The 24,885-nt window shown below is 58.0% G+C and overlaps 1 protein-coding gene across 7 annotated transcripts in view; it reads right to left on the bottom strand.

Annotated features, from left to right (window-relative positions):
- Nucleotides 1-744: 744 nt before the first annotated feature.
- Nucleotides 745-24,885, bottom strand: part of IL4R (interleukin 4 receptor) — a 36,566-nt gene continuing 12,425 nt past the window's right edge. Inside the window, exons 2-11 of one of the 7 annotated variants that reach the window (XM_023746061.1) lie at nucleotides 20,512-20,947; nucleotides 17,852-17,942; nucleotides 16,522-16,660; nucleotides 15,033-15,184; nucleotides 13,774-13,925; nucleotides 12,203-12,359; nucleotides 9,434-9,533; nucleotides 7,622-7,700; nucleotides 6,264-6,313; nucleotides 745-5,482 (exon numbers count right to left, since the gene is read on the bottom strand). In XM_023746061.1, the coding sequence (XP_023601829.1) occupies nucleotides 3,940-5,482; nucleotides 6,264-6,313; nucleotides 7,622-7,700; nucleotides 9,434-9,533; nucleotides 12,203-12,359; nucleotides 13,774-13,925; nucleotides 15,033-15,184; nucleotides 16,522-16,660; nucleotides 17,852-17,921 (2,442 nt within the window). In that variant the 5' untranslated portion in view covers nucleotides 17,922-17,942; nucleotides 20,512-20,947 and the 3' untranslated portion in view covers nucleotides 745-3,939. Of the gene's footprint in view, nucleotides 5,483-6,263; nucleotides 6,314-7,621; nucleotides 7,701-9,433; nucleotides 9,534-12,202; nucleotides 12,360-13,773; nucleotides 13,926-15,032; nucleotides 15,185-16,521; nucleotides 16,661-17,851; nucleotides 17,943-20,511; nucleotides 20,948-24,321; nucleotides 24,615-24,885 lie in introns of those variants that run through there. The other 6 variants (XM_023746060.1, XM_023746058.1, XM_023746062.1 and 3 more) reach the window with 6 other exon arrangements.

Below are 24,885 nucleotides of genomic sequence, written 5' to 3'. Positions count from 1 at the left end.
AACCTCACTGGAGCAGTCCCAACCTCACCGGGGCCGTCTTGACCTCACCGGGGCCATTTCAACCTCACCGGGACGTTTCAATCAGTCCTCCACTTCTGCAAGGTGAGAGGGAGCCCTATTAGAGGACTTCCAGGGGCTCCCGCCCTCTCATTGGCTCCTGCTTGTGGGTGGGTTACATTTTGGGATTGGGGAGATTAAAGAGAGACGGGTGTCTATGGGGCCATGTTTCTCAGGGGGTGGGGCTAATGTTCATTTAAGCCAAATATAAATTCCTCACTCCAGCCCCCATTGTGCCCGGCCGTCCTCCCACCAGTGTCCCTGGTGCACTGCTGTGGCTGGTCTTTCTGTGAACACGCCAACCTCCGGTGCCTCAGGGCCTTTGTGCCTGCTCTACGCTCTGCTCAGGTTGCTCTTCACCTAGTCCAGTGGTCGGCAAACTGCGGCTTGCGAGCCACATGCGGCTCTTTGGCTCCTTGAGTGTGGCCACGAAGTTTCAATTGCACTGTACGTGTGCACCCGCACGTGGTATTTTGTGGGAGAGCCACACTCAAGGGGCCGCAGTTTGCCGACCACTGACCTAGTCCATCCTGACTTCTAGTCACCGAGGGCTCAACTCAGGTCACCTCCTTAAAGGCCTCCCTTTAGCCCCCCGTGTCTCAGACCCTGTTTTCTGCAGAGACCGTCAACTGTCAACTGGTGGTTGTTGGCCCCATTTCAACAGCAACAGGAACCCCCAGTGTCGGGTGTGGTGAAGAAGGAGACTTTATTCAGTGCACACAGCTCAGTTAGGATACAGCACGGCTGTGGAAACAGCATAACTGTGAGGCAGCCCCGGAGCCAGGCCCCTCCCCGGCTGGACAGCTCTGCTCTGCTCCTTGATGCTCTGCTCCCTGGGGTGCTGGCCAGCTCCACTTTGCTCCAGTCTGCTCTGGCCTGTGCTTGTCTGCTCCTCTCCACTCGAGTGAGGCATCGTCAGCGTCTCAGCTCAGCCAGGGAGACTCAGTCCTCAGTGGAAAGGCAGAGTGCCTTCCCAGAGCTGGCTTATATGTCGGAAGTTTCTGCCCTTAGTCCCTGATTGGTCTGTCCTCATGCAAATGAGGACTCAAAGTTTGATTGGCCCAAAAAGGCACTGTCCTGATTGGTCAGGATAGAGCTGTGTGGAGCTGCCCAGCTCCAATTGGGTGGGGAAAACCTCAGTCCTATTGGTTGAAATGGGATTCCAGGCTCACATGGCAGCAGCACGGTGCAGGCAGGCAGGCAGTCCAATGCAGGCTTCTCCTTGAAGTTGACATGAGAGACCCCTGTGTAGAAACTGCTGCTAGGTTCTGTTATTTTTTTTTTTATTTGAGTCCAGTTAGCCACTAGGAGCCCTTCTTAGTAGGTGTCTTTCTCAGGTGCACAGCACCCATCAGTGTTGGCAATTTTTCCTTTTGTTTCATGTCTGTCTTTCCCCCACTAACTGTAAGATCCAGGAGGTAAACAACCTCATCTCACTGTTTCCTCAGCACCCGGCACAGTACCTGGCATAGTAGGTGCTCAGTTAATATGGGTGGGGTGTGGGCTTTCCTGCTACCTGCTTTCTGCTCTGCTTCCTCCGTCCCCGGGTTAAGCTGGAGAAGGGGTTTGGGGGAGCAAGGACAGTGGCCTTTCTCCAGCTTCCCTGAGCCTGGGAGGGTGGGTTTAAATGCAGGGAAGAGACGGGAGGTGTCTCTATCTAATTCTCCATCCCAGCCCCCCTCCCCCCCCCCCAAGCCGTTATTTCTGTCCCGTCAGCCTCAGCTGACAACCTGGGTCTCTTTCTTGTAAGATCCCGAGGAGAGAACAGTGACTCCTGCCTCCAGTCAGTTGCACTTCAATCCAACTGCCCCTCCACCACTCACACAAATGTATTTTCTCTGCTGCTTAATTTTTAAATTGGGTTTTCTGAGACGATGCTCAAAGTGGATTAGAGCCGACATTTGAATAGGTGCCATGCTGTACATGAGATGGCATCCCCTGGGGCTGGAGCTCTGCAGCCAGACCTGGCTCCAGGACTTCCTCGCTGTGGGCCTGCTTCCCAACTGTAGCACGGGGATGACTGGACCTGCCTACTAGGGCTGACACAGTGGGTATACAGCACTTGGCATGTTGCCTGGCACTAAACGGCTATTTTTAATTCTTATATTTTGTTATGAAGGCTCCTGAAGGCAAAGTCCAGAGGGCTAGTTCAGGCTCTGCCATTCACTGCTGACCTTAGCAAGTCCCCTTTCCTCCCTGAAGCTGTGTCCCCACTTTTAAACTGGGTGTCTGGGGGTGAGGGTGGGGTGACTCTGGCAGCTAAAGCAATAGTGTTGGGCTCAGTACAAAGGAGATACTTTAAAAAAACAACAAACAAAAAAACAAAGGAGACACTTTGACGAACATCAGGCTGCATGTAAGGTAGTGAGCTCCCCGTCACCTCTAGTGCACTGTGTAGAATGCCAGAGCAGGAAGGAACCTCCAACAGCCAAGCCTCTCATTTTGAAAAAGACACAGAGTAACACAGACCTAGGAGCTTACGATCCCCTGCCTGCCCGTCTGAGGCCTCCTCCATCACACCACCTACTGGATGTCCAGGACAATCACCTAGAGAGCCTGGGGTCAGCTATGGGCCCGCTACCAACTGGCTGTGTACCTTGGCCAAGCGTGCCAGCTGCTGCCAGTGGCAGAGGGGAGTGGGTGGACGAACACCAGAGCCCTCCACCCCCACTTTGCAGGGACTCCTCTAGGCATACACGGTGCATGGCTTCCCAAAGCTGCTGGCAGGATCAGGCAGCAGTTGCCGGCGCTGGCGCTGTTTGATAACACACCTCTGCTGCCTCCTGCCTTCCCTGCCTCACTGCCCGCTCCCCAAGCAGGGCTTCCTGGGATCCCCTCTAAATCAACTCATTGCACTGACTCCCTTTGTGGAGTCAATGAGTTAATAAAGTACTCACAATGGCAGTAGGCTTGTTTCATAAGTAAAAAAAAAGAGATAAAGAACCTTTACTTATATAAATTTCCACCCCCTTCCGTTCCAGCCTCCTCAGCAAATACAAATATTAGGTTTCAACAATCTTTGGGACGCACACACACACACACACACACACACACACATTACTCGGCGTGCGGTCCGGGCCAGCGTGCAGGCGAAAGGTGCCTGGTGTCGGCGTCTGGAACGCCCCGCTCAGCCGGATCTCAGGGCGCAGCTCTCCCTCTGGTCTCTGTGGCTGCCAGCCACGGTGTCTGCGAGGCACAGACCGGCCCAAGGTAGCTGGGTGTGTTTATTCTGGGGACCCCACGCCTACCAGGGCCCCCAGCAAACTGTCACTGCGTGGTAATCACCGTTTTTCGTGTGCTTCTGGTACCCCCGCTTGACTAAGCGCCCTCCACAGCCCAGATCCTGCTCCTGTCCACCTAATGGGGCTGTTGAATGGATGGCACCTCTGGGCTGATGACCACGCCTCCGGGACCCGGATTTCCCATCCGTCCCCCAAAGCTCCCAATGCGTTCCCGCTGCTTCGTTAGTTCCTAGGCTCAGCGTCCAGTCCAGTGACATGGCAGCAGCTAGTCCGGGGGCCAGGCAAGACGTAAGCAACCGAGTGACCTGGTGGACAAGCAGGCCTTGGGCGGCGTGACAGGGGCAGTGTGCGGAGAAGCGTGGACTGATCAAGAGGCCAACAGCTCGCTCACAAACCCAGGTGCCTGGAGCCTCCGGGGCCCTGCAGGTGGCTCCCCACTCCCGCACCTCCTGGCCCGCGGCCCACACCTCCCTCCGTCAGTGTTGAGGACAGGGTCCAGCCTCTGTGGCCCGGGGTCTGACAACCCCACTTCATAAGGGCTTCTCCGAGTCTCGGCCACGGCAGCCTGGGTGCCCTCCGCGGTGGGGGTGGGGGTGTTTTACAGGCAGGGCCGAGGCGCACACAGCAACGGGGCGCACACCTAGGACGCACTCATGCCTGTGGGCCCCGTGGAGAGCATGGCCACCATTTGGGGGGTCTGGCTTGAGCTCTGAGCATGGCTGGGGCCCGGCTGGAAAAACAGGGGGTCCTTGCCCTTCTCCGAGACACCCAAGGGTGCCAGGGAGGCCGGAGGGAGGCTGGCCTCCAGCAGAACCCCGCCTGGCAGGGGGCTCCCCAGGGGCTCGGAGCTGCCTCCACAGCGACAGCCACAGCAGCGGGGGGCCACGCCGTGGGCCTCGCCTCGCTCCTCCTGGCCATGACACTGCTTCAGGTGGCCGCACAGGTGGCAGGTGAGGGCCGAGTAGACGATGCCACTGCCCAGGTCGTCCCCGAGGGGGGCCATGGCCTGCTCCAGGGCGAGCGGGCGCTTCTGGCTGTCCTCTCCCGGTGCCACTGGCTCCAGACCCGGGCACTCTGGGGAGCCGCTGGGGAGGAGCGAGTTCTGAGGGCTGGGAGGTGGCCCCATGTCCAGCCCAAAGGTGAATAGGGGGACAGGGGTAGGCACCCCAGGGCTGCCAGGAGTGAGGCCCTGGAAGGGCCTGTAGCCCCCCTCCCCACTGCTGGCCTCCACCCCAGGTGGCGTTGGGCACACAGCACCGCTGGCCAGCAGGCTGGAGAGGGCCTTGTACCCGGCTTCTCCGGATGGGCCACCCGCCTCGCTGCCCTGGGCGCAGCCCTGCCTCACCGCCTGCGCGAACTGCCGGTAGCCCCCGGGGGCCGAGGCGGGGGCGGCCGCCCTGTGCTGGAGGACGCTCCACCGGAGGCCCTGCTCCCAGGTTTCTGGCTCAGGCTGGAGCGCAACGGGTGGCTCAGAGGCCTGGGGAGCATAGAGGACATTGAGGTCCCCGTCCTCCTGGTGTTCGGCCAGCTGCGGGTCTGAGTCCAGCTCTCCTGGATCCGAGGGCGGGCACAGCAAGCTGCTGAAGCTGCGGTACGCGGGGTTGTCGGTGATGGTGGCCGCGGGCAGCTCTGCGACAGCCGGGCAGGCTGGGCTCTGCGTCCGAGTGGCTGGGGGCGGCTCTGGGTCAGAAGGCTGCCCACTGCCCCGAAGTGAGGCCTCCTGAGGCGCCTCACCTGGTAACTCAGCCCAAGGCATCTGAGCACTCACACCTGCTGACGGAGGAAGAAGGCAGGGCTCCCCTGAGCCTGGCGGGCAAAAGCCCCCCTCCGCGCCCCCGAGGAGGTCCAGGAGCAGGCTCTCCGTCAGCCGGGCCGCGATGCCCGCCCTGCCCTCCTGGAAGCTGCCCCCGCTGCTCTCAGGCGAGGGGCAGAAGCTCCCTCCATCTTCCTCCACCGGCTCCTCTTCCTCACTCTGCACCGGGGCCTCGAGCAGCTCCACGCACTTCACCACGCTGATGCTCTCCGGCCAGAGGACCATGCTGCTGACCTCCACGGGGCGCCACGCTGGTTTCCCAGGGCCCTGGACAGGCCCGCTCCTGGCCGCCTGGGAGGAACCGTCACCCCTTTCCACGCCAGGCTCCAGTAAGCAGGGCAGGAGCTTCGTCAGACACGTCTTCCAGTATCTGCAAGAGCAAAGTGTGGTCAGGGTTCAGTGTCTCCACTCGAAAAACTCCTATTCATCCCTCAAAACCCAGCTGGAAGCCACCCTGGACTGATGCCTACCTATTGCAGATGTGCCTCCTGGCTTTACAATCACTGCTATTAGTCTCCCCCACGCCTGCCCTGGGAGCTCCTGGAAGGCAGGGGCCCTGTCTGCCTTCGGGATGTCTGGAGCTCAGCACATAACCTGGGACCCACTACAAGCTCAGATTATTGAATAAATCAAAGTCTTTGTCAGGGATGATAGGATTTAAAACACATACCGACACACAGCATAAGGAATGCCCACTCAGGATGGCTGCAGGTCCAGGGCTCCCAGCTGTGCCAGGTGTAAACTTTAGCTACTGCCGTGTGGGAGGCCCAGAGGCCCTGAGGGGGCGCTGAGGAGGCTAATGTGATGGTGGCATCCTCAGGGTTTGGGATAGTGGTGCTTGCCAACCAGTACGCAGTTACGTCAGCACTTTAACAACGGGCACAGCTGCCCGGGTACTTGGCTCTACAGCCTCGCTCAGGCCAGAGTGCACCCCAAGGGGCTCAGCACCTGCCTGACCCACCAGGGAAATTCAGCAGCCACCTTTCCAGACCACTCCTCCTCCTGCTACGCCTCGAAGGAACAGTGCTGAATGCCAAGGAAGAGAAGGCAGACATGGGGGGGCGAGGGACCCCACTCTCAAGATGGGGCCCACCACGCCAATCCCCCCCTTCCAAATCCACACAGGCCATGACTGAAGTTCATATACATACGGGCACTTGGCTGGTTCCTGGCCCCCGGACCTCTTCCCCCGCAGTGGCACCTGAAACAGAGAGACAGACAATGACCAGGGCGGAGAGGCCTCCCGCCAGCCTGGCCACAGCGAGCTCCGTGTTCGCCGTGGGAGGACTGTAGGTCCCGACGTCACCCGGGTCGGAGGTCAGACCGGGCCACTGCCGCTCCCGGAGCCTCGGTCCCTGGGAATGAGTGAGGCCGCCCTAATGTTAAGTTGCTGTGGCTGAAGGCAAAAACGGCCACTGTCACCTGCAGCTCCTCCACCCCTTGGATCTGGCCTGGCCCTGGGACTTGCTTTGGGCAACAGAAAGTGGTATAAGTGACACTGTGCCAACGGCCCAGCCTGCGGGAGGATGAGACGCCCAGCTGAGTCACTCCATTGCGCAGGCAAGAGTCAGACAACTGTCGCACCTGTGCGTGAAGCCGCTGGGGACGAGCCAGCCCAGAGAGCTGCCCTGCCCAGCCCAGACCCCCCACCCGACCCCCCTGCTGAGTGACCTGAAGAAGCAAGAGCTACAGATATGGCTTGTTTCAACCAAGTTTCGGGATAATTTGCTACACAGCAAAAGCTGACTGATACAGGGACGACGCTGACTCTGTGCAGGGCCCTGTGATACACTTTACATGTACTGTCTCGGTGAATTCCAACCGTTATATAAACACGACGACAACCCACACGAGAAAACCGAGGCTCGGAGAAGTTAAGCCACTTGCTCACACCCCGTCCACTCTGTAGGTGAGTGGCAGAGCCGGGGTTCAAAGTCAGCACCTCCGACTCCAGAGCCTGCCTGAGGGTCGCTGGAGACCTGAAGGCCCTGCACCCCCTGCCTCCTTCCTAGAGAACCCCGATGAGCTCAGAGAAACCACATGTGGCCATCGCTCAGGGCTGGCCACCCGGCTGGCCCACGGTATCCCCACTCCTTGCAGGTGAAGGTTTAGGAACGAGCACGTGATGCCACTCAGGCCAATGAGAAAGGAGGAGATTTGCTGGCGCTTTGGCGCAGTTTCCTGCTCGTAAGAGGAACACACAGGAGCTGTGTCCCCCTCTGCCTGGCCTCTTGGCCTCCTGCCCTGGTACAGGTACCTCCCCAGGGGGTGACATGCAGATGACCTCAGGGGCCATCTCCTCCCAAGGGAGGGAACCCACCCAAGGCTGAAAAGGTGGCTCTGAAAGCCGAGGGGAGGGGGCAGCCTCTGGGCCCCCGATGACCAGCACTGAGACCTTCCTGACGGCTCAGGTGCAAATCCAAAAGCCAGTGCGTATCTAACATCCCAGACGCCTGAATCCCAGCTCCCGATAGGAGCATCCACAGCGTCTGGACCAGCCCTCTCCTACCTGAGGCTCCTGGATGACAAGAGCCACGAGGGAGCTGTGGGCCGGGCTGGGGATGTGGTCCCACCATTCCTTCTTAATCCTGAAAAAGGAAAGGAAAACACGTTGGTCTCTCTTCCCATAAAAATGATCACATGGCCAGTACTTCTTAGGGGTCAGGACTAGGTTGATTGGGTTTGGGATGTCTCACCCTGAGCCCATGGAACAGGTCCTACTGCCAACCCCTTTCACAGATGAGCACACTGAGGCTCACAGGGCTGAAGGGACAGCTGGCAGCAGAAGAGCCGGTTCGTGCCCCAGCGTTCTGCTCCCAACTCGCTGCCTCTGTCCTTAGTGGAACAAGTCCAGGGAAGTAGGAGGGACTCAAGCTGCAGAGAATTCGGGGTGTGCCCATCAGCAGTCCCCCAGGGAGCAGCTCAGAGTCAGGCCAGGGGAGGCCTGGGAGGCCTGAGAAGCCGAGGAGACCCTGGGAGAAATAGGTTCCTTCCCTCCCCTGGTCGGCCTGGAGCCATGGAGTGTGAGCTCTGAGGGAAGGCCCTCAGATTGCCCCTGGATCGGCCTCCACTGACTCCACTCAGTCAGTCAGCATGTCCATACTGAGCACCTACTATGTACCACTCACTGTGCCAGGCCTCGGGGACACAACAGTGAACAAGACAGACAAAAGCCCAGCCCTCACGTAGCTGATCTTCTAGAAGAGGAGACAGACAGAAATAACTATATGACATTAATTATGGCAGCAAGTGCCATGAGAGAAAATAAAGAAGATAAAGGAATAGAGAGGAATGGAGGGAGTGATCCAGGAAGGCCTCCCTGAGGAGGTGGCCTCTGAGTGGCGACTGAAGGTGGAAGAGGGGCGAGTCATGGCGATGCCAGGGGAAAGGGCTTTCCAGGTAGTGCAAAGGTTTGGAGGGAACTTGCCTGGTGCGTTCAAAGAACAGCAAGAAGGCTGGAGTGCTGGACACCGTGAGTGGGGCTGGGAGGACAGGCGATGGGGAAACTGAGGCCCAGAGAAGGGGAAAGACCAGCCCACGGTGACTAGGAGGCGTCGGTGACAAGACACGGAGAAGAGAGCTTGCAGCCCCTGCACACTTGCTGTGTGCCCAGCAGAGGGCGGGACACTCGCTCCGTCAGTCCTCGGCCATCACTAATCCTCACATAGTGAGGTAAGACTCATTAGTCCCATTTCAGAGATGGGAGGACTGAGGCTCTGAGACACCATGTTTCCTGGAAACCAGGCTCCTTCTACCTCCACCCCACTGTGATCCAAGACTTTCTCAGGACTCTTGGGACTGACAGAATACATTCTCGCTATCTCTCAGCCTACAAAGGAGGAGCCAGTCACACAGCTACCAGCGCCAGGGCCAGAACCCGAGCCCGGGTCTCCCGACTCTCTCAGGGCAATCGGCTAGAATTCCTTGGTCTATTGTCACCTGCCCCCAACTGTCTGGACCATACCCTGGGCAGGATCCACCTCCCTTTCCCAAGGGAAGGCCCTTCCCAGCCCCACCCTGGCCAGCTCCTTCCCCCAGTCAGGCCTCAGCTCAAATATCCCCTCCTCCCACCGGACACAGCGCCCAGTTTGTTCCCCTCTGCGCTTGGGCTGCTGTGGAAAGCGCCGTGGCTGTTTGCAGACCTGACAGTGTCTCCCACAAGGAGCACAGAGTCCTGCAGGTTTTGTTTCAGCTGTTGCCTCAGTGCCTCGCACGCAGTAGCTGCTCCATAAACATTTATGGTTCAACCAGGACTGCAAGCTGACAGATGAGAGGAGGGACTCCTGCCCACTCCCACCCAGGGGGCCGGCCCAGGACTCACTTGAGGATGCTGAAGTAGCAGGACAGGCAGACGACCATGATGATGATGCAGGAGATGCCGACGGCAAGTGGGAGGTGCTGCTCCCAGGGCCACTCGTAGTCTGGAGGTGGGAGGGAAGCCGTGAGCCCGCATTGCGCTAAGTACAGCCTGGTCTCCATTTCCCAGGGCTGGAGACCAGAGCCTCAGGACAGTGTGTCCCAGACCCCGCATGATCGGGCCACCCCCAAGCCCTCCCGCCTCAGCCCCTGCTGCCCTCCCCTTGCACCCTGAGCCCTCGCCACACTGGCCCCCTGGCTGCCCCCTGCGGCTCCACGCTCAGTGCCAGCTCAGGATTTTGCACTTGCTGCTCTTCCTGAAGCACAGAGGTCAAGGGCAGTGACTCTGGCCCTGGACGACCTGAGTTCAAAGCCTGGCTCTGTCGTGTCCTCACTGGTGGCCGGGTCACGTCCCTCACACTCTCGGTGGCTCGGTTTCCTCACCGGTACAATGGGGTTAACAACAGTGCTCGTCTCACGGGGAGCTGTGAGGGTCACCGACTCACTACCCACCGCACTCAGAGCAGTGCCTGCAGGCCCCCAGCTGTTATCACCTTCGCACAGCGGCTCCTTCTCCTCGTCCCCTTCACCCTCGCCAGCTCCACCCCCGCCCCCCCCCCCCGCCAACGCCCTCTCTAGCCCTCGCCCTCTCTACCGTTGCCCCTCTCAGTCCCCTTTCCCAGAAACCTGACTGCCCTCTGGGTCTAGAATCTAGATCGATCTGATTTCCTCTTTTCTGTATGTTTATTTTCTGTCTCCCCTCCCCCGAGTGCCAGTTCCAGAAGGCAGGGATTTTGGTCTGCTTTGTTCACCACTGATTTCCCAGTGTCTAGCATGGCGCCACGCATAGTAGGAGCTCAATAAATAGATGTGGCCATAATGAACGTGTCCAGCACACTGTACAAGTTCCATGCAAGCCGTTTTCCTTCCCTTCCCTACCCTTCCCTTCCCTTCCCTTCCCTTCCCTTCCCTTCCCTTCCCTTCCCTTCCCCAGGTCAATGGTAGAATCAAATCAATTCAACAAAACTTTCCCAAGGACTTCCTGTGTGCCTGGCCCCATTCTGGGCACTGGAGACACAGGCACAGGGTAGATACTACCCACAGAGCTCACAGCCCAGGTGGAGACAGGTGGGTGAAGAGACACACACAGAACAGGTGAGCGATGGGAGGGGGATGTGTGGTGGGTGGGGCTGGAGTACCTGCCAAGCCCCACTGTCCCCAGCACTTGGAAGAATCCTTCTTTAAGTGAGTGTTGACCTCCCCCTCCTCCCCCCAGTGCAGACAATGCCTGAGGCAGCCTCCCCTCCCCTACCTCCCCCTCTTCTTTGCCTAGTGGCAATGTGCCCACCCTGAGGTTCGGGCCAATCACGATTATCCTAGTCCCCTTTCCAGACATTTGAGTTCCCAGCATTCACTGCAGTTGAGAGAGGCCATGTGACAGTCCTGGCCAATGAGATGCAAGGGGAAGTCTGCTAGGGAAGCTCCTGGGAGGATTTTTGCTTCCTGATAAAAGAGAGATGTGGGAGTGCATTAGCTCGTGGCAGCCTTTCATTCCCTTTGTCCTGGGGGCCTGAGGCTGTGTGCAGCAGCCAACTTGGGGCCATGAGGTGGCAAATTTAAGGATAAAATATTACCATGCTAAGGATGACAGAGGAAAAGAAGGCAAGGCTCTGGGGCGACATCACTGAGCTGCTGTATGAACCTGGGAATGTGAGCTAATTCAACACTTCTATTACAAAAGCCATGCGATAAAGTTGCAAAGAGTTGTTTTGGGGATGCAGCTACAAGCGAAGGACTACATTTCCCAGGATCCCTTGCAGCTATGTGTGGCCAAGTGGCCAGTTTCACCAATAGAACTTGAGAGGGAGTCATGTGTCACTTCCAGGCTAAGGCTTGTAGGAAGCAGGTGTGGTCTCCCTGCTCTCCTTCCCCTTTGGTTGGATGCAGACAATGGCAGGGCCCTTAGAGTTCCTTAACTTGGGGTCCACAGACCTCCAACAAGGTTGCAGACAGAAGTCAGAGGTCTGGGACTTGGATGGGATGACATCTTTATTTTCACTCACTTCTGACACCTCACATTCCCTCCCATTAGGAATGGAGGGAGCAAACCACGGTGTGAGAGCATCATCAGTCACTCAGCTGCCAACAGAAATCACAGCTGTTCTCCTACCACATTGCGGCTGCCAGATCTCACTTATCTCATCCGCTTTCCAATGACAGCATTTATAGAACTGCCCTCGCTCCTGTTTCTAATGTGTTAATAGAGAAGCATATATTTCCAGATAACAAGTATATTTAAGGTATTTTTTATAATTGCATAAAATTAGTTCCCCTGTAATCCTATTACTTTATTTATACCTTTAAGAACATTATTCTGAATGGGTCCTCAGGCCTCCCTGACTGCCAAAGGGTCCATGACACAAAAGGCCAATCATCTCTGTCCTGAGAGATGGAGCCACGGGAGGAAGACCGCCCACAGACCAGCACAGCTCACGTTGGACTGTTACACAGCAAGAAGCACATTTCCACGTGTGAAAGCTCGGACCGCGTGGGCACCTGTTACTGCAGCCTCGCCTGCCCACCCCGGCCAGTGCGCCATGTCCGTCGTTCCTCTGTTACCTGCCGTGGCGGCGTCCTCGGACGGAAGCCCAGATGCTCGGCCAGGGCCAGTGTCTGGGCACAGCGTGAGGTGGGGGGGGATTCTAACTGCTCGGCACTCACCACGGACACTCACCGTTAAGCCACTGGACGCGGGGGCTCCACTCGCTCCACAGGCTGTTGTAGCTCGGAGCCCAGGCCCGCACCCGCGCGCTGTAGAGGGCCCCGGGCTTCAGGGTGCTGGCTGGGATGTGGAGGGTGTGCTCCCTGTAGGTCACATTACTGACTAGGAACTGGGAGGGAAAGGAAGACATTACTGCACGGCTGGGGGCGGCGGTACCACTCGCACTCGGGCTGCCGTCCGTGGCTGACCCCACAGTGAGTACGAGCCAGCAGCCTGGTGTTTGGTCGTTCCTCCAGCTCAGGCATTGTTTGGCACCTCCATCGCTGTGACTGGACTCGAGGGAGAGGGGTCAGGAAACCGGCCCCCCTACCCCCCTGACCAGCCCTCTGACATGACGGGGGCGAGTCGCTGAACCTTTCTGAGTGTTAGTTTCCTCATCTGTAAGTTGAGGGCAAGGGTCCCTACTGTCACTTTCGGGCTGTGTGACCTTAGGTTAGTGACAGAACCTCTCTGGTCCTCTATGTCCTCTTCTGCAATGAGGATAATAAAAGTGCCTGCCTCCCAGGGTGGCTGTGAGGAGTAAATGGGTTGATGCAGGGACGCGCTTAGGACAGGGCCTGGCACGCAGGGAGCGTGATGATCTTTCCGAAGCACAGACAGAGTCAGGGAGCCCCTCGCTCCCTCATGGGCTCTCTAGAGCCTCATGGTCCAGCCCAGTCACATGGCCCCGAACCTCAGCCCCGCCCACCCAGCCCAGTCACATGGCCCCGAACCTCAGCCCCGCCCACCCAGCCCCCACTGGGAAGAGACTTCCAGGATCTGTAGCTAAGTGGACAAGGTTAGATGAGATTAGTAGGTGTTGTCTGCTGCTTGTTGTGTTAAAAAAATGGTGTTGGACAGACTGAGGGCCCCAGGATCCCCCCTTGTATCTTGCCCTTGTGCGGTCCCTCCTCTTGAGTGTGGGCAGGGCTGTGACTTGTTTCTCACCGACAGAACATGCAAAGGTGATGGGTGTGTGGGACCGCACGTGTGATTACATCACGTGAGACTGTCATTCTGACTCCCCGGACGCCCTCTCTCCCCCTGGCTGGCTGGGAGAAGGCCACGAGGGAAGAACGGAGGGTGGCCTCCTGCCAAGGGCCAGCAAGGGCCTGCGGCTCTCGGCCCAACAGCCCACGGCACACGGATGCTGCCAACATCACAGGAGCCTGGGAGCCACCCCTCCCTGTGAGCCTCAGGCGAGACCGCAGCCCTGGCCACACCTGCCTTGACCAGTCAGCGTCGGGAGGGAGACGATGCTGAGTGAGGGTCTCGCGGTGGGACTCGGTCATCTGAGAGTGTCCCTCCCGGCCCCTGGGACACCCAGCTGTGCCCAGAGCCTCCTTTACCGGGAGGAGCAGGGCCCACAAATCACGTCCCTTCTCTGCGCACCTGGCACCAGGAAGGGGTGGAGGGACAGAAGCCGGGACTCCAGGTTCCGGGGCTGCTGTCAGCCGGGCTCCTCTCTGTCCCCCACCCTGGGGCGGGGTCTCCGCTCCCTGAGTCCCAGGAGCTGGTGCAGACCCCCCACAGTGCCCACTCACCTCCGTGGGGTCATCTTCATTTGAAATGTTGACCAGGTAGAAGAGTTCAGAGTGCAGGATACTCTCAGGAGGGTACGGGTCGCTCCAGGACAGCTGCCACGTGTGGGAGTCGGTGGCGTTAACCGTGAGGTTTCCGGGGGCCCTGGGTTTCACTGGGGAGAAGCGGGGCCTGGTGAGGGCTTGTGGGCCCTCGGAACCCGGGCCACTGAGGTTCTCAGTCAACTCCACCTCCGCACACATTTGTAAGGCACCACGCAGACTCACAGGCATAACCGCTGCCATCCTAGCACTCATTCTAGCGTCGCTCCACTTCTACCTGGAGCCACAGGGAGCCCAAAACGGAACCCAAACCTCAGCATTTGCACTTTCGTCCTTCACACTTTTTCTTTATTTTGATTCAAGTGTTTAAACTTAGTCTCTTTTTTAAGCAATCATATCAGTGAGATCACGAGTATATAAGATGCATTAAAGTCAACATACACGTGTGAGAATTATTTTAACTCACGGGTTTGTTCATGGGTCAATTTACCACCAGCGGGTGAGCAGGCCCCTCAGGAACTGCTGATGGAGTGGTGGAGGCTGCGAGAGGCTGCCTGTCCTGCTCAGTAGCTGGCTGACCTAGGCAGGTTACTTGCCTTCTCACTACTACAGTTTATTCAATTGCAAAATGGGGATAGGAACTCTCTTTTGGAAACGGAGGCTCAGGGAGGTAATGTGACTTGCCCAAGGCCACACAGCAATAAATGGTGTTTTAAACTCCAGTCACTACCCCCAGCCAGCTCCTGGGGAATGCCTGCAGGGGCCCCGGGCAGCAGTATAAAGTCAGCCTTCCATGTAGACCAAGCATGTCAAACTCAAAGGCTAACACGGGCCAAATGAACGAGGCATGCAGCCCGCGGCTGCGAGTTTGACATGCTTGGTCCGGACTGTGTGAAGCAGCAGCAGCTGAGCAGTCGAGGGAGGGTGGAGGACGGTTCCCAGCTCAGTTTCCGGCCTGCAGCAAGCACGCCTTCCACCAAGTAGCCTGCTCAACACCCAGTCAGGGCACTCACATTGGGGGGGTTGAGATGTCTGAGCTGAAGGGACCTGGTGCTGCTGAGCCCAACCCCATTTCAAAGAGGGGAGGACTAAGGCCCAGACAGGGCAAGAACCCCATCGAGTTTAAGGAAAGGCTGCTTGGGCCCCTCCCCCAGTTGGAGCCAGCCTGGCCCACCCCAGGGCCGGGGCTTAGAGCACCCGCCCCGCCCCGCCCCACTCACCATGCTCGCTGGGCCTGAAGGAGCCACTCCACAGCCACTGCTTCCCAGCCCACAGGTCCAGCTGGTAGGTGTCCCCACTGACTATGATGTCCATCAGCATGTCGCACAGGCACACAGCGCTCTCTCCATTCACAGGGACACACGTGTGGTTTCTGTGGACACGGGCTGTGTTAGGCTGGTCATGCACGTATGGGTGTCCCCCGTACATGCCTTAAGGAACCACATGCTCTTTCAGTTCCTGGTCACCTGCCTCAAGGACCAGGTCAGGGGACTGGGAAGCAGAGTGGCCAGCGTGTGTGGTGGGGATGGTGGGCTAGGACTGCCTTCCCTGCTGCTACAGCCCCTCACCACACCACACCCCTCGGTCCCAGGACTCAGCTCGTCCCTGAAGGCCAGTGAAAGGGAAGACCGTGGCATTGAAGAACCTGTAACAGCACGTGCGTGTGCTAGCATACCTCTGGGCGCAGCCTCTCCCGTGCAGGGCACTGCGGCACAAGCCCTGCCACCACACGTCATCCTAACGTGCTGCCCCAAACAGCCAACCTGTGTCTCATCCAGGGGGCACATTTTCTGTAAAGGGCCAGACTCTGAGAGCCAGACAATTTCTGTCCCCACTACACACCCTGCCGATCAAGCACAGAAGCAGCCGTAGGCAACACATGAACGAATGGGCGTGGCCATGTGCCAACTTACAAAACAGGTGGTGGCCCAGTGTGGCCCAGGGTTCCATCTCTGGTCTAAGCCGATGTACTGCACACGGGAGCACAGTGCGCCCACCTTAGCGCATCATGGAACACCACCTGTCGTGCACCCACATGCTGCGCCGCGGGGCCTGACTGTGCGCCTGCGTACCTGACTGTGTCCTGGGCACCCCGTGATGGCTCCCCATGTACATGGACTGTCCCAGTGAATCACGGAACATGCACCCACGTTCCATGCTGAACTCCACACCAACACTGCGCCCCAACAATGGTCATGCCCGTGGTCTCTGAGTGTGGTCTGGGGACCCACAGGTCAGACCATCTGCCACTGAACTCTCTCTCTCACACACGTACCAAGGAGTTTTCTAGAGATCATGTGGTGTGTTATGGTGTCATTGCTCTGGTGGCTTGTGTGCTATGATTTAAATGTCCTGGTGTAATTCCTAACTGGGTACAGAGCGATCGCTATAGGCCAACTGCACAAACGCTTTTGCGGTCCTCGCTAATTTTAAGCATGCTAGAGTCCTGAGACTAAGTGCTTGAGAACCGCTGGTCTGGTCCAATATTCCATCCACATCCACATGCAGCCGGCCTGGGAGCGTGTGCTCGGAGCGTCGTGACACACCCACTGTATCACACGCTGCGCCCCGGCGCCCCAGCTCCAACCCTGGGCCCAATAAGAACCGCAGGGAACTGCATTGGGCACCCGGCACTCCACCGGGACCAGGTGAACTCAGGCCAACCTCCCGGCCTCCCACTGCCCCCCACCTTCCCTGGCACAGGCTTACTCCGAGTTCGGAAAATCCAGCTGGTAGGTGAGGCGGAGCTCGGCGCTGCAGTCGGTGGGGCCGCCCATCCTCCACTCACAGGTGGAGGTGCTGAGGTAGTCGGAGAAGCAGGTGGGCCCATCCCGGACCTGAACACTCCCTGGGGAGACACAGGAGCGCTCTGAGCAGCCGCAGCCCAACAAGCAAGAGGGCCATGGGCCACCGGGAAGGTCGGAAACAAGCCGGAACAGGACCAAGGGGCCCGTCACAAAGCAAGGGAACCACCGCCCCGGGACCGCTCCTGTGCCGTCTTCACAGAGCCTCCAGCTGCACTGAGGCGATCCTGAAGCTGAGGAAGTGCCCTGGGGTGCGGGCCCCCTGGGGGGACACCCCAATGACCTTTATGTGCTGCAGCTCACCTACTTGCCTTTGGCCAAATTAAAGGGAAACACGTGGCGGGGTGAGGAGGGCGACCCGCCAGCAGCACCTGCCCTGCAGCGTGTGCGGGAGGCAGTTGTCCCTGCAGCGCTCCCGCCCCACCCCCTCCACCCCGCTGAGCTCAGGAGGCTGATCCCCACGGTCTGTCACCCAGGTGCCCTTGGCCGCTGGCTCCTTGTTGGGTTTGGCCAATATCAAAGGGCGGGATGAGAGGGCTGGGTGCTTCGTCCAGCTGGTCAGCGGCAGAGCTGGCTTTGAACCCGGCTTACTGCGGCGCCTCCCCCCTGGCCTCCCGGCCTCCACCCTTGTGCTTACAGACAAAGGGATCCCTTTTAGTGTCAAGGTCATGTCGTTCCTGTGCTCAAACCCTGCCAGGTCCTTCCTGACTTGGCCACCTGCCTCCGGCCCTACCCCAGCCTCCTCTGGTCCCTCCAGCTCTCCAGGCAGCAGGCTCTGGGCTCCGGCCTCCACTGAGGTCCCCCCGCAGGTATCTGCACGCTCCCGCTCCTTCAAGTAATGATGTTTACTTTGAATTTATATTAGTTCACACAAACACTCCATCCATGCTTTTGTTCCGGCCCTCCGGTCCAGTTTAAGAACCCATTGTGGCCCTCGAGTCAAAAAGTTTGCCCACCCCTGATCTAGAATTAGCTTATAATTAGGGCCATCGGTCATTGGCGGTCTTCTCCCACTACAGCAAAATCTCTAAGGCAGTGGTTCTCAACCTTGGCTGCACATTAGAATCACCTGGGAATCTTCTTAAAAATCCTGATTTCTGGGCCTCATCCTCTGGAAATTCTGTTTCTTTGTTATGGGGTGGGCCAGGGATCTTTGTTTTGTTCACTGATTGAGCCTGGCAGGTAGACAGTCCATACATGTTGAATGAATGAATGAATGAGAGGTGGTGACTTACCAGAGCCTGCTGCCCACACCAGGATCAGGCAGCTCACAGGGAACGTGAGCCCAGAGCCAAGCCACCCCATCGGGAGGTCCTAAGGCACCTGCTGAGAGAAGGTGAGCCAGGTGAGTGCTGACTCGTGGTCCCCACCACCCCAATCATCCCGAGTGCAGCCTTCAGAACTCACCTCACTCCAAACACGACCACCCCCCACCCTGGCCATTTCTGTCTCGGCAACAGTGAGCCCTCCCTGTTCATCAGAGATCTGTTCATATCATGAAACCCAACACAGATGCACAAAGCCCCGCGTGAGAGCCAGGAACACCTGTCCCGAGAGATGCTTCTTGGAAAAAATCCCTAAGTTTGAGCATCCTCAGGCGTTTGGAAGTTCACAATGCACATGCGCACGTAAAGGTTCTGATAAGTCCTGCAACAAGGAAACTTACTTTTCTTCACTTAACTCAACACTTACCAAATTTATTTACCCAACCTTCATTTGTGTGTGTGTGTCAACCCCCCAATTAATCCTCCGAAGGACTTACAATTCCTTGAAATAGTTTGGAAATTCTAACCCGACTCTCCAACCTTACAGAGTTGGTTAAATAAATGATGGTTTACCCATGCAATGAAGTATTGGGCAACCACTAAAAATGATGCTGTCGAATATGTTAATCTGACTACATTAATGGCCTCAATTCTTCACTCCTGTGTCCGTGTAACCTTGCCTTGAACCCCACCCCACCCCCACCGCTCTGGGCAGGGCGTTCTCACTGCATTTGGACTCTGGCCTCGCCATGTGAGTGGCTTTGGCCAGCAGAGTATTAGCCAGAGTGAGGCAGGCACAGGCCTGCTTTGCACAACCACTGCCTGGAGAACGTGCCTGGCCTCGCCTGTTGGAGGACGGTGACGGGCCAGTCCCAGCAGTCTCCCTCCGCACTGGCGACGGGCGGCTGCCCAGCCCTGTGGTGACCTCCACCTCCGCAGGCCTGGCAGCTGCCCCGCGCTGACCTCAGGGGCATGAGCGAGCCCACGAGGTCAGGCCAGCCAGACGGCTGCGCCCACACGCTCGAGCTGAGTCCCTGACACGGCCCGAGGCTTTGTGCCTGCTCCTCACACAGCACATTACCCCTCCCCGACTTCTAGCCCCACAGAGGGTTATAGCAGTGAAAGCATGGACCGCCCTCATGTGTTAACGACATCCCACCAGACGTCACTGGGGAATAAAGACTAGAAGGTACAGACACCCAAAGAGGAAGCACAGTTCGAATCCCCCAGGTCACAAGCCCAGCAACACCCCACTCACATGTGGGGATCGATTCTCTCTTTGCTGCTATGGACACAGGGAGGTAAATGTGAAATTCAGTTACCAAAATAGCAGCGCCGTCTACACATGAAAACTTGCGTCTTAAACTCACTGCACCATTAACATCACTCCACGCCACAAGGTTCAGATGCAAAGCCTCAGGTCAGTGTGGCCCCCGGTGCGGTGTGCCTGGCGCTGGGCTGAGCCTTCCTTACTCTGTTACTTTGTTCCGCACAGGCCGTGTCTGCCCGTCCCCGGGGGACCTCACCACACGTTTCTCCGATCATCTCCTTAAGTCCCGCACCTGCTCGCCATGCGCTCCTGTGAGCCCTCCGACCTCAGTCTCCATGGCACTGGGCGCTGCGGGGACCACGGGAGCTGACACACGGGAGGCCTCGAGCCACCTGGCACGGGGGGGGGTGGAGGAAGGTCGCCAGTGGTTTCCTGAGGACGATGCTCAGAAGCAGAACCCCATCGGGCCACCAGCGTCACCCCCGGCACTCCCGGCACCTCATGCCGAATGCCCCCTACAAAGCACTGGCCTGGGCTGTATCCGGGCAGTGCTGACGGCGCCCGGGGGTCTCTATCTTGGGGTCATGTCCAGAGAGGCGGCTGCCAGGCCTCCTCCTGCTACTCGTAGCCATGTGCTGCTCAGCTCAGTCGCTGTCTCTGGGCTCCGGCTGCTCTACCTGCACCAGGAGTGACGGATGATGCTCGCAGGTGCCCTGCACAGAGGAGGCGGCCCTAACACACTCTGCCCTGTCCGCCCAGGACCCAGCCGGGCATGGGATCACCATGCGTCCGGCGCCCAGGTCATGGCTTCTAAATCCTACTCTGCTTTGAAAGGAACCAGCGCCCCTTGGGGAAATTCTGGCTCCAGGGGCAGGGAGGTGCCCGCCTGGATTCGCTGTGCCTGGAAGGAAGAGCTCAGGAATGCTGGGGACACGGTGAAGGGCAGGAGTCAGCTCGGACGGTGCCCACTGGCCCACCTGGGCACAACGGAAGCATCACAATGACATTATATAAACCAGCTGTAGCCCCGGGAGTTACAGCAGGGGTGCAGGAGTCTGCAGTGACAGGTCACAAGTGGGGGAGCAGGGACAGCTCTCATCACCAAGGCAGCCTCTAGCTCCCCACCAACCTCGTGTTAGTTATTTACTAATTAATGAGTCAAGTAACTAACATCATGATTTTACATTATATATATAATTGTGCATAACTTTACGCACAGAAGCCTGGAAGACACCACCTTCACCACGCGGTCAGAGTTAGCATCGCCCGGAGAGGACCGAGCAAGGCCACGCGCTTCCTGCAGCTCTGCCCCGAGAGGAAAGGACGGGGCCCTCGGGGTTCCTGCCCCGAATTCACAAACCTGCAGAGGCTCAGACAGGCCGGAGCTGAGGGCGCCGGGGAGGAACTGGCCCGTCCCCACGGGGGCGAAGGGCAAGGAGCGTGTGGGAGAGACTGTTCTTTCCACGCCGAGGGCCGCGGTGGCCTGGTTCACTGCCGGGCCCAGTGCCGGCGTCGGTGGCGGGCACGCAGCACGTGTTCAGTGAAGCTCGGCTGAATCAAGTCACTTTGGAGAGACACGTGCCCCTGACGGGCTCCGCATGGGGCTGCAGGCTCTCCCCGGGAGACGGGTACCCCTTCCTTGCGGTCACGTGATGATCAGGAAGCGGGGGAGGGAGTGCGGTGGTGGGCTGTGATGCCGCTTCCTCTGCAGAGTCCCGTAACTTTCCCTCTCGCAGCTCGCAGGTGCCACCGCGTCCTGCGGCAGAGGGGGCCAGGGCGTCACTTCAGCCCCGATTCTGAATAAAGAGAAACAGGGAGGCGAAGATGCCTGTCCGAGGCCACACCGCAGAAGGGCTGTCGTAAAGGCCTCCAAAAGGGTGGACTGAAACAGCACCCTGACCGCAGCCAGGGTGTCATCCTTGACACACACACACACGCACGCACACACACACACATGTGCGCTCGCACACGGCACTCATCAGCAGGCTGCACAGGATGCGGGAGCTGCATTTCAGGGAAACCATGGCCCAGGTGCAGGTAAATAAAGGATTAAAAACAAGAACTGCCAAGGGATCCCAGTCAAGCATGTGGCAGGACGAAACAACTTCCAGCCCGCACCCTCAGTCAGCGAACCTGACCTGCTGGAGTTGGGGGGAGTCTCAGGGGTGGCCTGCCTCTGGACAGGGAGCCCCGCAAACACCCATCTCGGACATGCTGCGGTGCAGCGTCTGCTCGCACTCCTCCAGGGACGGGGCACGCACCCCCAGGCCCTGGCTGTGCAGAGCCTGACCGTTGGCCACAGCTGCCTGTGTGGAGCCAAGGACCGTGCAGATAAAATCCTGGTGTGAAGTACCCGCATGTGCTCGGCACTCTGTGAGGTGCGGTAGAAGCATGACCGTACGGGGTCTGCCCGAGACCCTGCCAGATGGGCTGTGATCCCCACTTTCCACCCAAGGAACCGAGGCCAGAGGTCAAATAACTTGCCCATCAGGTCCCACCGCTAATGAGAGGGCAGAGCTAGAGCCAGGACCCAGGTCTGTAGGCTTCCGAGCCCAAGGCACCTTCCAATGTATCAACGCCTTCAACTTCTCCCAGAACCGCAGGCCGAACCCAACGAGATGAATGAAATGAGCCAGAAAGAGCTGGCCATCCTGCTTGTCAATTTCAAACATCGGCTGCCCGCGCACAGGACCAGGAGGGCTGACTGAGCAGCAGAAAAAGCCGAGGATCTGTACTGTCTACAAACCCCCATGAGCCAGAGGTGAAGCAGCAACTTAAACAAACAAAAACACCAACTAACGCCATATTAACAGACATGAGAGCCAGGACAAGGGAGGGGACTGTGCCCACTCACACCTGTGCTTCCCTGTGGAAGAAACGCCGCCGACCTGAAGCTTGTTGAGGATGACAACTGGCACAGAGAGGGCCCCAAGCCCCGGGGACAGGTCTGTGCCTGAAGGCTCCGCCCTCCTATATCCTGCAGCCTCATCGTTCACTTAACAGGCGATATTTACCACATCCCTCTACCATTTATCCATATTAATTTTTTAATATATATTTTTTATTGATTTCAGAGAGGAAGGGAGAGAGATAGATAGAAACATCAATGATAGAAACATGCAACCCGGGCATGTGCCCTTGGCGGGAATCGAACCTGGGACCCTTTAGTCCGCAGGCCGACGCTCTATCCACCGAGCCAAACCGGCTAGGGCTAGTCATATTAATTCATTCAACACTCAAAACAGCCCCAGGAAGTGGGTGCTATTATTCCCCATTTTCCGAGGAGGAACCAAGGCACAGAGCGGTGTGAGCGACTGGCCTGGCTGCAGGTGGCAGCCTGGATGTGAGCAGGGCGCTCAGGCCCAGAGCCCCCGCGCTCAGCCTCCCCCTCTGTCCTTAATGTCCTGGGACCACGGGTCCGTCTGAACATGGGTGCAAACTCCAACCCTTCTTACTAGACAAGCGCGGACCTTTAGCTTTGCCTTCCACTTTAGGGGTCCACAGATCCCTGAGCCCAGGGAGGACTCCAGGTCAGAGGCCCCTTCTCTGGGGCAATGAGCAGATTGGAGGGTCTTTGAACGGGGTTGTGGCAGGACTTTCCTCAGCCCAGAGTGGGGCTGAGAGAATAAGGGGATGTGGACTAAAACAGACCTGGGTCACCCCAGCCTGTCCTCTACCTGTGAAGGCCCAGGAGCGAAAGCGGCCAATCCAAGGGGACACTCTGCCTGATTCCACGTATGTACCATTTCAGTGTGTAACGTTCTCGAAATGGCAGCACTGGAGAGGGAGCGCAGGTTACTGCGGGGTAAGTGAGGACAGGCAGGAAGGGAGGGCGGTGTGGCTATAAAAGGCAACACAGAGAGGGATCCCTGTGAGGACAGACCACTTGGCGTCTTGCCTGCGGGGGTGGAGACACAAGCTGTGCGTGTGGTAAAACTACACAGAACTAAAGGCCTGCACGCGAGTGAGTGCAGGACAGCGGGGCGAGCTGCACGAGGTCCTGGCTGTGGCCGCCACCTCAGTTCTGTAAGGTGTCACCTGCGCGCAGCTGAGCGTACGGGGATCTCCGTATTATCTCTTTCCCCTGCGAGTGAGTCCACAGTTATCTTAAAATTAAAGGTTTAAGGAAATAAGAAACCTCAAGCCCCTGCCACCCATCCACTGTCCCCTCTCCGTCCCCCACAAGTCTTGCGTCCACTGGCCCTGACACTCCCAGCCCTTCTGTCCGGTGCAGCCTTTGCACCCAGAAACCCATCCCCTAACCAGGGCTGCCCGTGGTACTTATCACGGCACCTGCTTCTATCTGCCGTGTACTTATCACCGTCTCTAATCATATCACTGAGGTTACATGTGTGAATGCTGGTTTTATTTCAGGAGGTAGATGGCAAAGATAGAATGATCTGACTGCAAACAATTTTCAACTTCCTCAGATCAAAACATGCCAAAGAAGAAACAGAAAGCAAGCAAAAGACTAGAAAAAAGTAGTAATGCACATAATGGAGGGTTGATGGCTTATCATATATAAAAAGGTCTTACAAAATCAGGTCTTACAAGACAAACAGCCTTTAAGAAACATCGGCAAAGGACATAAATGGGTCACCGAGGAAGCATTCAGTGTTGCCACAACATGCAATAGCCCCTCTCATGCTGCTGCTGGGTCCTGAAGGGGGGCGTGTAGAAGATGGCCTGTGACGCTTAAATGATTTCTTTGTCTTCACACGTAGAGGAGAACGCGAGCCCACGAGGCCGAGCTGTGGTCTGCCGTGGGCACTGCCTTGTCCCCAGGGCCTAAACAGGGCCTGCTACGGGCCCAGTGTGTGCTCAATAAACAGCTATGAAGTGAGTGGTTGGCTAATCTTCAGCAACAACAAATTCAGTCATCTACCTTTAAACATGGGTATCTACCAAGCTTTTGTGCATAACCATGGCTATGCATTCATAACGTTTATCATGTGCCCGGTATTGTTCTCAGTGCTTACAATGTATTAATTAACCAACTTGGTTCTCACAATTCTATGAAGTGGGTGCCATTAAAACCCCACTTTACAGATGAGGAAACTGAGGCACAGAGAGGCGAGAGCACCGCCTGTGGTCCCAGAGCTGGGTTGGAAGGCCAGCCTGAGCCGGCTCAGAGGGAAGCGCCCCTGGCGGAGAAGCCCATCTGACTCACGCTTTATCTGGGGCAGGTGAGTGGCGAGTCCTGAAATGTCAGCGGCCAGCACCGTCCGGAAGTGACTGAGGGGGCTCTTGCTCCTCTCCTCACTCCTGACCACAAACAAACCAGCGCGAAGGGGCTGGATCGGCAGACAGGATGCAGCCAGTCCCATGACTAGAGGCCTGTGGAGGAAGCCAGCGACACTCAGGCTGCGGGGGGCCTCCCTGGGGAGCCATTGGTCCCTAAAACTCCAGGCTTAGGCCAGCCCGGAGCTTCCTCCGGCCTTGGGACGGCGGGGCGGGGGCCAAGGACACACTTCTCCCTGAGGCAGCAGCCTTCCCGTAACTGCTGACAGGCCGGGATTCCCAGAACCAGCAGCCGGAGTCAACAGCCCCGCCCAGGACAGCGAGATAGGCCAGGCCAGGGCCCCAGATGGCGTGGGCTCCGCCTGCCTGCCCCTCCTCCCGCCCAGCCAGTGACGGGAGGGCTGGCGGCATGCGGGCTCTGCTGGAGCAAAACCAGGAGCGAGAATCAGGAACTCAGCCAACGGAGCCCACCAGGCTCCTGCGTACCTACTGT

The sequence above is a fragment of the Myotis lucifugus genome, unplaced genomic scaffold (assembly GCF_000147115.1).
Source record: "Myotis lucifugus unplaced genomic scaffold, Myoluc2.0 scaffold_624, whole genome shotgun sequence".
NCBI classification, from domain to species: Eukaryota; Metazoa; Chordata; class Mammalia; order Chiroptera; family Vespertilionidae; genus Myotis; species Myotis lucifugus.
Note: the sequence above shows the minus strand (reverse complement) of the source record. Positions and strands in the feature narration are given on the sequence as shown.